This window comes from Morone saxatilis, unplaced genomic scaffold, assembly GCF_004916995.1.
Source record: "Morone saxatilis isolate NCDOM2014 unplaced genomic scaffold, NCSU_SB_2.0 Contig16, whole genome shotgun sequence".
In the NCBI taxonomy this organism is placed as follows: domain Eukaryota; kingdom Metazoa; phylum Chordata; class Actinopteri; family Moronidae; genus Morone; species Morone saxatilis.
This window is the reverse complement of record NW_023339718.1, coordinates 11,023,516-11,037,930: the sequence shown is the minus strand read 5'-3', so window position 1 is coordinate 11,037,930 and position 14,415 is coordinate 11,023,516. Positions and strand designations below refer to the sequence as shown.

The following is a 14,415-nucleotide window of genomic DNA, read 5'->3' as shown; positions in this document are numbered from 1 at the left end:
ATCCCGCCCACCCCTCCTCCCACCCTCCCTTACACATTTTCAGCAAGCCTCCGCTCTATCTTTCCCCTTCATCCTCTGTAAACGGGGAGTCCGTTTGATGTCTTTATTTTTAGGCGATTACAGGGTGCATCGGCTTTGTGTGTTCCCTATTAGCGTTGCGGTGAATTTACGAAAATGTTAATCCAAACACTTGCTAACGGGATGGTAATTGCATACAATTACCAATAAATGTATACATTTACTTGTGGGATTGCTACACATTCCCCATGGTGGATTCAGTAACTGTGCATTTTCCTGATAATGTGAGGGAAGAGCTCTGTATGTGGTGCTGTGACTTTCATTACAAGAACTGCATGGGTGTTAAGTATTAATGAGAACTGTAGTACAGTACTGTAATGGGTGTTAGAAACGGAGAGTAGAGGCAGATTTAGTCCCATTAGTGGAAAAGGTATATCTAGAAAAATTGTGCATTTTGCTATAAAAACTTTGGCGCAATTCTTTATCAGTGCTGATGGCTAGAGTGGGCACAACTTAGTTTTAACAGTTTTTTTTTTCACAGCTCAAGATGTGGCCATCAGGAGCCAAATTCATGCCAGTCCGTCGGGCAAGCAGCCAATCACCAGACACTTGCCTCTTAACACCAAGCGGCTCTCTCTCACCTCAAGTTGGGTACTGCTCACTTGCCCGCCTTGCTAAATTATGCAAGCATCACAACTACAGTGGCTAATGTGTGTCTGACAAATGTGTTTTATTGACAAATATAGAGTATGTTACAGTATTTACTAGATTTAAATTATTTTGCTGATTTTACTAGCAGGCACAGAAATTTGGCGAATGCAAACCAAATGTTTTGGTGATATTTTGGTGATATTCTAAGGGCAATATTTCTATAGTACAATGGGAAAATAAATCTTTAAAAATACAGGCACAGTTGATGCACTACACCTATAGCTACAAATATAATACAACTTCCTCCACTGCTTTCTAACAGGACTACAAGTAATGATTATTTCCAATTCCTTGATTAATTGCATCTATAAATGTCACAATATAGTGAAAAATGCCCATCCTAGGTTGCCAAATCCCAAGCTTACCAACAATTATATTTTATTTGCAGTTAAGAGTTACAGTAAGAGAGCTACAATGATTAACCAGTTACTAAATCGCCCAAAACCCAATCAGCAACTATTTCTCTAATGTGCGCATTATATGCTCTTCTATGTCATACATGATAGTGATTTAAATAGTTTAGGTTTTTTGATAAAACAGCTGATGATATCAATTTGGGCTGTGTGAAATTATAACAAGTATTTTTCACTCTTTACTGACATATAATAACAGAACAATTACAATCGAGAAATAAAGCGCAGGGTAATTTCAATCATGAAGACTTTTGTTATGCTCCATTCATTCGCAGTTCTCTCTCCCTCTCCCTCTGCCTGCCTCTTCTAATCAGCTGATTAAGGACGTTTACTCTTTTAGTTAAACAAGCCAGATTTTACCACAATTTCCATCAGCCAATTATCAATCAATCGTTGCTGTCAAACAAATCTCTCTGCCGCTGTCAGCTGTCATTTCAGTGCAAAAGTGTTGCAGCCCTTTGCCAACCCATTCACCTCCATTTCATTATATCCAGTGCCCAGGTTGAGCTCATCAGAAGTCAACTCCTCATCACACCCATCTTCAACCATTCATCCCATCCCACCACCAGTGTCTACACTCCATCAGGGGGGTTTCCTATACTACTCGCTTCACCTATCCTTAAAATATAAATATGTCAGCGTAGGGTCTAATCCCCAAAGACTATTCACATTTCTCATCTTCATTGTGCACAATGCCAATGTGTTCACTCAGAATATAGTCTCTCCTGACTGAGACTGTTTGAGCACTTTTACTTAACAGCAGCAATGAGATACGTTGAGAAATTATAATGACATAATCAAAATAACAACAATGTTTTTTTAATTTAGTTTAGTTTAATTTGAGCTGTATTTTATTAAAGAATTATCACTCCTCATGTGATTTATTATTAGGTCTGTTAGATGATGATGAGTAAGAGGTAGGAGACATGCTGTACTTTGCTGGTACTGACTGGTTCCTCTTGTCTTGGCGTCTGCTACCGCTCCCAACCCCACATATGGTGGAGTCAGCACGGAGCTCATCCTCTGCGTGAGTGTATGTGTGTGTTTTTGAGAGGAAAGCACGCACATGTGTATGTCCGGGAGACAGCGAGAGAGAGGGGGAGGGACAAAAACAAAAGAGACAATTTAAAGAGAAATCCAAAGAGTGTGACACTCAACATACGTGTGTATGTGGAGTGTTCGTCCATCTGCGTGTTTTTGCCATAAGACAATGTGTTAAAATGAGCCGCTTTGATTGCCGACGCTTTATGAGTCACAAGTGATGACTCACAATCCACCTCCCCTGAACACGCACTCGCATAAGACACACACACACGCACACACAAACACACCTCGTTCCCTCTCCTGCCTTCATCCACTGACCGTGAAGAATATGTGCAGGCAGCCTTACTCATGCATATTTACACTGAACACACACACTCACTCACCTACTCAGCGGGCACTCTCTAAAGGTTATTGTGTGTGAGTGTGTGTCTGTTTGTCCGTCCGTTCATGTAAGCGCGTGTGTAAAGGTCACTTCAAGAGAGGCCGACCACTTGTTTATGCCGTGCACAGATTGTTGGATTGATATTGAGAACACTTGGACATGTAGACAAACAACCGCTATTAACCGAACAACCCGCCTCAAAAAGCTAAAAAATAAATAAATAAATATCATAAACAAGCATTGCTGGCAATTACATCCAAGAGCCACTCCTCAATCCTATTCAGAACCTACAATCACTCATTCACCCAGAACCCTTCACGGTCTATTCTTGGCCAGACAGAGAGAAGAGAAAGGGCAAAATCTGCTACTTGGCTTTAAGCACATTTTCCATCCAGATTATTGCTGCTCAATACTTTTCAAAAAAAGAAAAAAAAATCCATTTCCCCCTCTTCCTTTGGCTGCTCGATACTTATGAAAATCCAATTTGGCTCCCTCTTTTCTTTCTTCCCTCCACAATTCGTGCATTTTCACCCACTCAAAGTGATTAGTGATCTGTGGGTATCGTTTCCAGAGAGAATGATAGCTGTGTTTTATGGAAGAGGGCAAAGGTCCAGGGCTCCCCATCAGGGCTGATGTCCCTTGGAGAATGACTGGGCTGGGAGGGCAGACAGGAGCACCGCTGTCTCTTTGCAGATACAGGCAGTTGCTCTACATCACAGGAGAGAAGACGACTCACTTTATCTCTCCCTCGCTTCCTCTTTCCCTCTCTACTCCCTCTATCATTCATTCCTTTAGCTCTTCTCTCGCAGGCACAGTCGCTTTTTCTCAATTTCTCCAGCACAGACACACACACAAGCGGACACACATGCTATATATCTTTCTAAGACACCCCTCCCCACACCCAATCCGCCCCCTCAAAGAAACTCATTTCAGCTTTGCGGGCTCCTCAAAAAGCCTCTTTACGCTGAGCTAACCTAAGCTAGGCTTCGTCTGCACCATTTGACAGCCTTTACATCTCAGTATGCAGAGCAAAAACACACTCGCACAAACACACACACCGCTTTTTCATGTGTACAGTTTCTGAAAGAGACTTCAAAGGTTTTTAAAAAATAAAAGAAAAAAAATCAGCCACAGTTCTACTTTCAGCCTATCACAATCCAAACATCCGTAATAGTGAGGACATCCACTACACACAAATACACTGAATACATTGTGTAATAATGCTGGAAACATATGTTAATACATGTCGGCCCTTAAGTAGGTGATTTAAAATGCTGAGCATAAGCCAGATGAAGCAATTAAATTTTCACTGCCACCTGGATGATTCATGGCAGACATTTTAAGGCAGAAACTACAGCAGTAGCAGCTTACTAAGCAATCAAAACAGCAGAAATGCTCAGATAGAAATATACTTGTCAGAATAGAGATGTCTCACGGTGATAGATGGTTCAAGACATCGTTTGTGTTCTATTCAAGATATTTCTATCCACCAGCTTGGACGAACATTTCATTAAATAGCACATTTCACTGAATACATGACGGCCCTGTCACAATGGGAGACAGCCGTCATCATGTCCTCTCTCATCCAATCAAAGAGCACAATAGACGCAGATCAGCCTGTCACATTAAGGCCTGTCTTCATGTGGGTCAATCAGTGTATTCATCAGCGTCATGCAGAGTCGGCCGATCCAGCAGCACCTACCTTTAGATTTTCAAAGGGACCGTAGGGCTCCAATTCAGTCGCACGCATGCACGCACACACGCTTAAGTATGAGCACGCTCGCACACATGCATCAACAGCTTACCTTACCAAGAATGAAACATTCCAATTTAACGGCAACCACAAATAATAACTTGAAGCCGAACGCTTCTAAGGGTTCTACATTATCATACATACAAGAGCCTGTCAATACATTCAACTTCAAAACAGTCCAGAACAGCCCATTTAGCCATACAGATGAAAAAAATCAGGGGATGGTACCTCTGAGCTTTCCTAAATTCACAGAGGGTGATGTCCCAAACAGTGAGTAAGAGGGCAGGAACAAAGAAGGAAGAAGGAGAAAGAGGGCAAGAAGAGAGAGGTGGCATTGTGAGTTTTGTTCATCAGTGAACAATTGTTTCAAAAGGCAAAGCAAGGGCACTTGTTTTTGGGCTGGGCTTCAAAAGCACTGGGCAAATTAGGGGTTGAGGTATAACAGCATTGCTTTTATACACAGGAACATCTGTCCAGAATCACATGTGCTCTCCAACGTGTGAACAGGAGCCCATGTGAGAACCAGCGACAGCAGAGCGAGACATGCTGGAAGCCGATGAAAAGCTACAGATGAATGTGGATGAGTGTTCCTGTGAAAACTGCCACAGCCATTGATTCGAACCATGATGTAAAAGCCCACGTGCACACATATGTATACATCGTGCACACACACACACATACACACACACACTCAGCTCTCCCATTACTGCAATCACACTCTCACATACAAATGAGAGAAACTGAAATGAGGTGGAAGAGAAAAGACAAATTCAAACCATCCATGGAGTCAGTTGGTCAGGTGGCCCTTAGCTCCATTTCCATGACCTGGAGCTCTGCCAAATCTAATACAGCCAAGCGCCATCAAGCCGCAGCTGTCTAACCCCTCCCATTACCCTAACCCACATCAGCAGCCATGATTACAGTATATATACCAGAAGAAGTTGCTCTCAGGCTCATCACCCTCTTCAAAAATCAAACCAAAAAATAATCTTCACGGCCATTTATTATTTCTTAATTGTTCCATTGCAAATGCCCAAGTCATCTATTTCAGTTTAAATTAAAACTGAAATTTCTGATGAGACCAAGTGGGACCGTTTTAAAATGAAGAAATCTCAATTACATGAAGAAATAACTGACCTTAGTTCAGTGCCTAGAGAGACAACTTCCTCCCGCGCCAGGTGGTGATGAAGTGGGGGAGGGATACAGGGAGTTGTGAGTGTGGGAGTGAGGAGATAGGGGATGATGGTATAGCAGAGGACAACAGGAAGTGAGGTAAGAGGAGGCCATACCTTGGTCGCCAATCATCAGGTGTGCCACACCTTAAAGGAAGACAAGAGCACAGTCAGCACAGCAAAGGTTCATGGGGCGTGAAGTGTGAGTGTGTGTGAGTGTGTGTGTGTGTGCATATATGTGTTTTGGGGTGACTTTTATACTGTATGGCTCTTACTTCAACATACAAGGGCAGGTCGTGCATAAATTACAACTCATCTTGTTTGAAGAAGTGTGTGTGCCAGAAGTGCTGAGGCAGAAAGGGAAGGAGGCATACAGACCTTGAAGGACTTCACAAGAGGTATCGTCCATTTCTTTCACTACTTGTAAAATCCATGTAAAGCACGTCAATTTCACTGACAGGAAAACATGGTAAAAAAGTATTTGCCTCGTAGCTTATTATGTTACCCCGCCATCCCTCTAACCTCTACCTGCTACACACTGCAATTTCAAGTGAGGAGCTCAGCTGTCGCATCACCCTACTGTTGTTGAAACTGATGCTGTGTTTAGAAATTGCTAGGTCCAAGAGTGGTTATAATTTAAGTGGTGTACAATAAGTACAAGGTAAGATACAATACTGTAAAGACAGTGATTGTTTGTGCGAGTAAGGTAAAGGTTATACCAGTAGAAGACATTTCAAACGTTTATTTGCTTTTGAAATAAAGCATGTACAGTATTTCAGTTATTAAAAAAAAATCCAGATAAATCCTATTCGACATTTGGCTCAAATATGCCAATAAAATAGAAAAGTATATATATATATATATATAGTATATAGCCCCCCCCCCCCGAAAAAAAAAATTAATGTCAAATGTATACATAGTATTTTCTAAATTGGGTTGCTCTGGTTAAAATTTCTTTTAGCTAATATTTAGTGTGCTATTATTTCAAGGACATACATGTTGAGCATAGCTACTTATTTTGTAAGTGCTCATACATCAGAGGCTTTCTCTCAAAGGAGTTCACTTTCCACCAACATGCATGCAGGCAAACACACTCAATCATAGTCACAAATGCAATTGTCTGACGAAGCCAGGGGAAGGAACCTACTTCCTATTTAACTTGTTTCTTTGCTTTCTGTCTCCTCATTGGTTTGGCGTGATTAATGAGGCTTCCCTACCTCAAAATCACTCAGGTGACTGTGGAGTGAGTGTGCGATTTACATGACTGTGATGTTCTCCCAAGCACTGATACTCACAGCATTAAACAGTAAAGTGAGAAAGAAAAAGACTGAGATAGAGTGCAGAGAATCATCTAATAAAAAAATGATGGACTGTAATACCATTTAACACTAAGCAAATAAGATTTTAACAATCTGTCTAAATTTTTCTTCTTCTCTATCCATTTATTTGTCTTTATTAGGTTTTCTTTTTGATGTAACCTTTGCAGATTTTTCCTAGAGGTATTATATCTTCGGAGAACCTTCCTAAAGGTTCACTGTAACTGCAAACCAACTTTGTTTTCCCCTGAAACTGTTGTTTCCATGCAATACTGTACCGAGACTTTATAGCCTTTTCTACCGATTGTGTTCATGGATAGCTTTCTTGCCATTATCTCTTTGTTTCCTTACTCACTTCCTGTGTGTTTTTTCCCCAGGTCAGAGAGGTGGCTTTGGTATTTGGCCCATCTTACGGATTGCAGGGAGGAAATGCAAGCCAGCCAAAACAAACTGCATCACCAGCTACTGGCAGGAGGGAAGAAATTGTGTACCCATAATTTGCTTATGGTTTGCAAATTAAGGGCTGAATTTGCTCCTAGCTCTATTCTGCATCTGTCTCTTCCTTTCTTTTCCCCTATCCACTCCTCCCCCATCAACGCCTTTCTCTCTTTCTTCCTCTGTTTTCAAGAAGAGTTGCGACAAAAGTAGGCTATTAAATCCTTAAATATATGAGGCAGAGAGGGTATCAAGCGCTCATGTAAATTATCTCAATATTTGCATCTGGGTTTCACTGCAAAAATGTCCCCACCACTACTACAACCCAATTCCAATTTCATCTAGCGGATAATTGTCAATTCAACCAGGAGTGTAAATTCTATCAATACCCCCCATCAATCCTCCCTCTCACATATATGCTCATATTCTCTATCCCTCGTTTGTTTGCCTGAATGACTTGTTTCAGAGAGAAGGAGGGAGGTGATCCGTTTTCAAAATTTACTATTCTCATTGCTGCCCCTGCTATTGTTATTGCTCCTTACTTACAGATGAGATGAGTTTTGCTTTTTTCTGAGCTGATGGAGGAGCGGAAAAGAGAGGAATATTGGATGTGAGGGGAAATATTTGTGATGCTGCTTAAATGTGTGTGCACATAAACCACCACAATACAACAGTATGAAATGGGCATTCGCAATATCACTATCTTTGCCATCAGGGTTTTTATTTCTCCCTGTCCTCTCCTCTGATTGTTAAAAAAAGTGACACGCTTACAGATAGCTAGTTCAGATCTGCTCTATTACAAGGACTATGAAAGCCTGAAAATAATCTCCCATGGTGTCCTTGTACAGTTTCAAATGGCTACACTGACAATGACACATACAGTACACCCCCACACACGCATATGTACACAGTGCCAGTGGTCCTCAGGTGATAGAGTGATGGCCTAATTGTATGTCTAGCCAGCTGACCCTGAAACCTATAGGAAAAGTGAGGGAAGAGTGGCAGGACGAGGAGTGGGTGAGCAGAGATAAAATTAACTGTCTGGTCTATTTGGCCTCTGTCAAATGGACGCACCGTAATATAAAGAAGTCATGGAGGACTCAGTGACACACACTGACTAGATTCCCAACCACAGATAAGAGCTGCATCTACTGTAGAGATTGTTAGAGATGAGACAGCTGAAGATAAGGGATGGATGTGGTATGGCACTTTTTAGCTGAAAAAAAAAAATGTGTTACAGTATTGATTGCAGAGGAATCAACTCCACAAGAAGGTCAGAGAGACAGATTTTAAAGTAAAGGGATGATATACTATATATAAACTAGGGCCGGGCAATTATTTTCTAGTCAATTTAGTCACATCAATATGTTCTACAAATTCATTCTTTCATACAGGCTGCCACCAACTCCTGTAATGCACCTATGAGTACAACAACAAAACCCTATAATTATCTCAACACAACAAAGCATGTTTGCAGTGTGTGTTCAAATGTAGTTGGCATTATTCCACCTAGCTGTTTTAAACATGTAATTAACCATTCATGTACAGTTTAACTCTTTTATCAAACTAATATTTACACTAGTAGTACTAAATACTGGGCCTTTAAATAAATATTACTTAGTCACAGTGACCACAGAGATTTCTTCTCCACATGTGTATTTAACAAGATATACTTAATTAATCTTTACAGAGTTAAAAGTGACTGTGCTATAACACCTAACCTGTTTGGGTCGGTTAAAAAAGACCCTGGTCCGTTAAGAACGGTTCATTTGGAATCGTGTGAAAGTTGTCAATTGAGCCTGGTGCAGACCAAACTAACATACCAAGACTGCTCAAAAAGAGTGGTCTCAGTACAGGATTTTATTTTAGCATGACTTCAAAACCTACACTACTAATAAATCCATCTGCTGACTGTGAAATCTGTTCAAGATCTTCTTGATCCTAATATTATAATTGATCTATATAAGCCATATTATATTCTTGAAAATCATTTGGTAACCATGTTAACAAGTATCCTCATCAGTGTGGGTATTTTCCCTGATTAATAGGTCAAAAGCTGTTAAAACTGCTGTGCTGCTATACTACTTATATTATATATTTTGTCAGTTCATTAAGTCCATTATAAAGTGGATGACAGCAAACCCACAGCAATAAAAAAAGAATCATTACCGTACCAGACGCCTCCTTGATCGTCCTGTCTCTACTTGTTAGTTATTATTCATAATCAATTTGCAGTCTAATAATATTATTGATGCTTATATTCTGTTATTTCTTTGTGAGCCCTTTATGACACCAAAAAACATAAATAGACATTAGAATCATTAAAGTGCTGCATAAACTCAGTCAGTCACCAGAATTTGACTGATTTTACTTTGTTTTGAAGAACTGAGATATTTAGTTTTTTGAAAGTACTTAGTCATAAATGGAATAATGATAAAGTACATCAAAGGTGAGTCAGATGATTTGCCATTGAAACTGTTCCATTTAATCTGTTCCCTAATGCTACATAACATTTAAACAATTATGTAAAGAGGAGACTATATGCATTGTCAATGACTCACCAGGTGAAATCTGCATGTAACAATAATGAAAGGCTCATGGTTTGATTCCTGCCTGTTTCACAGAAAACTCAAAAGAAATCAGTGAGGAAAGAAACTGAAAAATAATAATACATATCAACTCTTGGCAACTTTTGGCAAAGTCAGGCAAACTTTAGGCTGAAGTAGCTTATGATAAAATGAACTGTTGAATACAGTGCTGGATTGATTCGTCATGCCATATGGGCCTTAGTGATGACAGGCAAAATGATAAATGGGAAGATTATAAGTTTGTCTAACCACATTAGACACATTCAATTATCAATATAACCATTGCTGTAATTTGATTCGAATTTAAGTATGCAATTCTTATGGCGCTAAGGTCAATGAACCTGAAGGATTCAGCCATCAATTTCAGCAGTAAGAGAAAGCTTATGTCTGTGAGAGAGTCTGACTTATACATATATTTTTACAAGTAAAAAGTACAAAATATACAAAACAAGGCAAGTTTATTTGTATGGCTCATTTGAACAATGCAAAGTCACAATTCAAAGTGCTCTACATAAAACATAAAAGGCATCAAGACAATAAGTAAAAGTGACATATGGCAATATAAAAAAAAAGACATACACAATTAAAAATAACATAAAACATGAGAGTAAAAGTTAAATGCAGAATAAGATTCAAAACCAACAAAAACAGTCTTCAGTCTTGATTTAAAAGTTGCAACAGACCTTTTCAGGGAGTTTGTTCCAGATATGTGGTGCATAACTAAAAGCTGCCTCTCCATGTTTAGTTTTGTCTTTGGGGACAGAAAGCAGACTTGTCCCAGAAAACCTGAAAGGTCTGGATGGTTCATAACGTAGCAGAAGATCAGAAATGTGTTTTCACCCAAACCCATTCAGTGTTTTATAAACCAACATCAGTATTTTTAAATCCATTATTTGACAGACAGTAAGCCAGTGTAAAGACCTCTGAACTGGAGTGATATGATCCACTTTTTTGGTGATAATGAAGTAACATTGTGAATCAGCTGCAAGTCAGTCAACTGAAGAAAAATGCATGGATGAGTTTTTCCAAATCCTGCTGAGACATAAGTTCTTTAGTTCTTGATATATTCTTTAGGTGATGGTAGGCTCACTTTGTAATTATCTTAATGTAGCCATTGAAACTCAGCTCAGTCCATGACTACACCAATATTTCTGGCTTGGTTTTTGGGTTATGACATTACCAACTGAAGCTGAGTGCTGACTTTCAGTCTTTCTTCCTTGGCTCCTTTGTTTAATTGTTCCATGCACCTACTCAGCACTTGTGTGGGATTATAGTCCCCTGGTGATATGGTTATGTAAATTTGTGTGTAGTCTGCATTATTATGGTAACATAATTTTTATTGTTTTTCATAGACTGAGCTAGTGGGCATATAGATGTTGAACCGGAGAGGCCCCAGAATGGAGCTTTGGGGAACTCTACAGGTCATTTTTGTCGCTCATATGTTTCATTACCTGGAGACACAAATTAGCCCCGGTCATTTAGGATTTAAAACCACTATGACCTGTTCTATCAGCAGCCCTGCAGGAGAGATGCTTCGTGGTGCATCTACACTGGTACACAGAGCTGGCCACTTGTGATCCGATCATACAAGGTACATGTTAATATCAGGAATAAACAGGCTCTCAGTCCTGTGGTGTGGTCAAAGACATCAAGGCTGTGTTTTAGTGCCAAGAAGTTGTGTTCTTTTTCAAAGATTTTATTTAAAAACAGGAGGTTTAAAATGGGCCCTTTTACTTTCTGATTTACTCTCAGTCTTTACCCTGCTGTGTGAAGATTAGAGGTTATCCAGGTAATCAGATGGAGTCCTGCAACAGTGGAGCAAATCTGTTCTCAAGTTGCACACTTGGTTGTTGGGGAGGTTTGTTGTTAAATCTCCCTTTTGCAGCTGTTCACGGCTGTGTCCTAAAAACAAAGGTTGAAGAGGCACTCTGCCTGGATGATAATGCAGGCCAAACAGTTGCATCACAAATCTGAGTCCAACTTCCTATTTCCCAGGGAAATGATTTACTCTTAGGCTTTTTTAGGCAACAAAGAATTCCAGGGAGGACTACCACGTATATTTATTACCCTGTACAAAGTAAAGTGATTTAATTCCCACATTGTCCATTCACTTCCACTCGATAGATTTTGGTTTTCAGCACTGCAGTGTTCTGTAGAAGGTTGTGGAAGTTGTCTGTGAAGAAAGGGGACATCTTGCTGCTAATTAGTTTTAGCCAAGTAGTCATTGCAGTACAGGCTTGTGCCGTTGGTTGGCCACACTTACATAGTACTGATTGAACAGTGACTCAACAATTGCTAATAAAATACAGGGAGAAGCTACAACTTGTGGGGGTAAGCAGCCTAGTAAGATCAGTCCAAAGGGTCATTGTTAATAATTAAATGATTCATCATCATATCCAGCAGTATAGTGCTGTTAAAATGTGTTAAATCTCTTTCACATACCATCATGCCTTCACTCATCCGAATGAGTGCTCCATTTATCTTGTCTGACTAATGCAATGAATTAAGTCCTTTTTTTCCCTACCGTCTGGTGCATTTCTCTTTTTCTTGTCTGCATATTATGCAGATAATGAAGATAAGAGTAATGAAGGGGGTGGGTCCTCAGGACCTTTAATGTGAAATTATGTAACTTTTGAAAGAAAAAATAACATTTCCTCTTACAGAAGAAAAGTTGGATTCATAAGCAATTAAACACACTGTTGATCCACTTAGGGCTTTTGTCGATATAACAGTTTGTTTACTTCATGACTCTTGATGACTCTTCTCTACTTGTTTCAGCATTTACCAGAATTCAGTAATGGTGTCACTCTCTTTTAGTCAAGGTGCTCCACTATCTACTGCCATGGGCAACCGAATAATAATCTGTCAAAACCCTTAAACTGTGGCTGATCTCCACAATGTAACATAAACATAAAGTGATAATATAAACTAAACTATTGGCACTCATTTTGAGAAAGAAGACCATTATTGATATGGATATGATGACCAAGCAGATAAGACGTCACAGTCCATTTAACCCAGTTAGTCAAATACATAGCCAAAAGCTCAAAAAACTGTCAGACTGATTCAACAGTAACAAAAGTCCAAGTCAATATTTAGTGTCATATCATGTTGAAAATTATTACATTGATATATCAGCAGCTCTTGGTAGAATATCATTTATCAAGAATCTAGCAGGGTGGCTCTAGAGATGGCAAAATTGGGTCTGTTGCTCTGAGAAGATTGGTCTTGTTGAAATTGGATGCAGGGCTTTTATATACAAGTGAACGTCAAATTCAAGCCCTTGCCAAACAAGTTCACCATGCTGATTAAGCTTATCACCACCAGGTCAATTATTGTATTTCGCAGTATACTAGAGTTCTAAAATCAGGCGGAGAAGAGCTGAAGGGAGGAGGAATCGTAGCTACGGAGTAGGCTACAGCAACAGTATGGAGGAGCCTATGCTACAGAAAAAGAATTCTGCGTTCAGAGGAAGGATTACAGTTAAAAAAAGGAAGCAATCGATGGTGAGGGCAAACATGGATAACCATTGGTGTAGCTTTTCATTTTTGGAGAGTGCTGAAAGAATAAAAATATTTGGAGCAGGCTATGTCTGCCAGACAAACAAAAGTTCTGCACTGCAGGTTTAAGTTAAGTGTTAAATAAACACACAAGATTCTAATTGGTGAACATACAAATGATAAACGCCTTTCCTCTGAGAACAGCAAAGTTGGTTCTCTCCATTTCATCCATCAAGCTATTTTTATGTTTTAAATTAATGGAGGGGAGTGAAAGACAACTCTAAAAGAACGGGTTAACAACCCTGCAAGGTCGAAATACATCAGCAGCAGGGCCTTGCAAACACAAAAACATGCTCACAATGACACAAGCAGTCACAACACGCTCACAATGACACAAGCAGTCACAACACGCTCACAATGACACAAGCAGTCACACACAGAAATGCAAACGTGGAGATACACAAACACTAATTCACTCGCTCACACAGACACACATAAGATTAGTGGAGCCACAGGCTCTAAAGCCACAAACAGCAGGCACTTAATTGAAGCAGGCAGGAACCAAAGAATGTCCTGAGCGTGTCAAATGCTTCCCTTGCCACTGAGATTGTGACACACACTTCTGAACCAATGGGTCATCATTATCAAGTAGATGCATGACTCACACTCTCTTTCTCTATGACTCTTTATCTATCCCTCTCTCCCTTTGTTTCCCCTTTCTTTTATTATCAATGAGACACATGACTGCTCACAGCTGCATTGCATCGAGGGAGCCATAAAACAGGTCAGAATAAATATTCTCCAGACACACGCTTTAGACTCAGAATAGGATAGGCTCTGATGGACTAAAGAGAGAAAAAGGTGAAGCAGGAGAGTGAGAGCGAGATTGTGACAGTGTGTGTGTGTGTGTGTGTTCATAAAGAAAGGTAGTACTCCATTTTTTACCACCTGAGAGTTTTACCACATTTTAATCATCACTGTTTAAGTTTTGGATTGGACGGGTAGACGTGGACAAAGATGAATCTTTCTAATCATTGACAGCAGCAGAGAGTATTTTGGCAGGTCACTCTACCGAGGTGCATA

At 39.8% G+C, this 14,415-nt stretch overlaps 1 protein-coding gene across 1 annotated transcript in view; it reads right to left on the bottom strand.

Moving 5' to 3' along the window:
* grid2 (glutamate receptor, ionotropic, delta 2) overlaps positions 1-5,902 on the bottom strand; it is a 408,773-nt gene extending 402,871 nt beyond the window's left edge. The window contains exons 1-2 of the mRNA XM_035658229.1: positions 5,872-5,902; positions 5,611-5,640 (exon numbers count right to left, since the gene is read on the bottom strand). Coding sequence (XP_035514122.1) covers positions 5,611-5,640; positions 5,872-5,902 — 61 coding nt within the window. The remainder of the gene's footprint in view (positions 1-5,610; positions 5,641-5,871) is intronic.
* Positions 5,903-14,415: the final 8,513 nt, after the last annotated feature.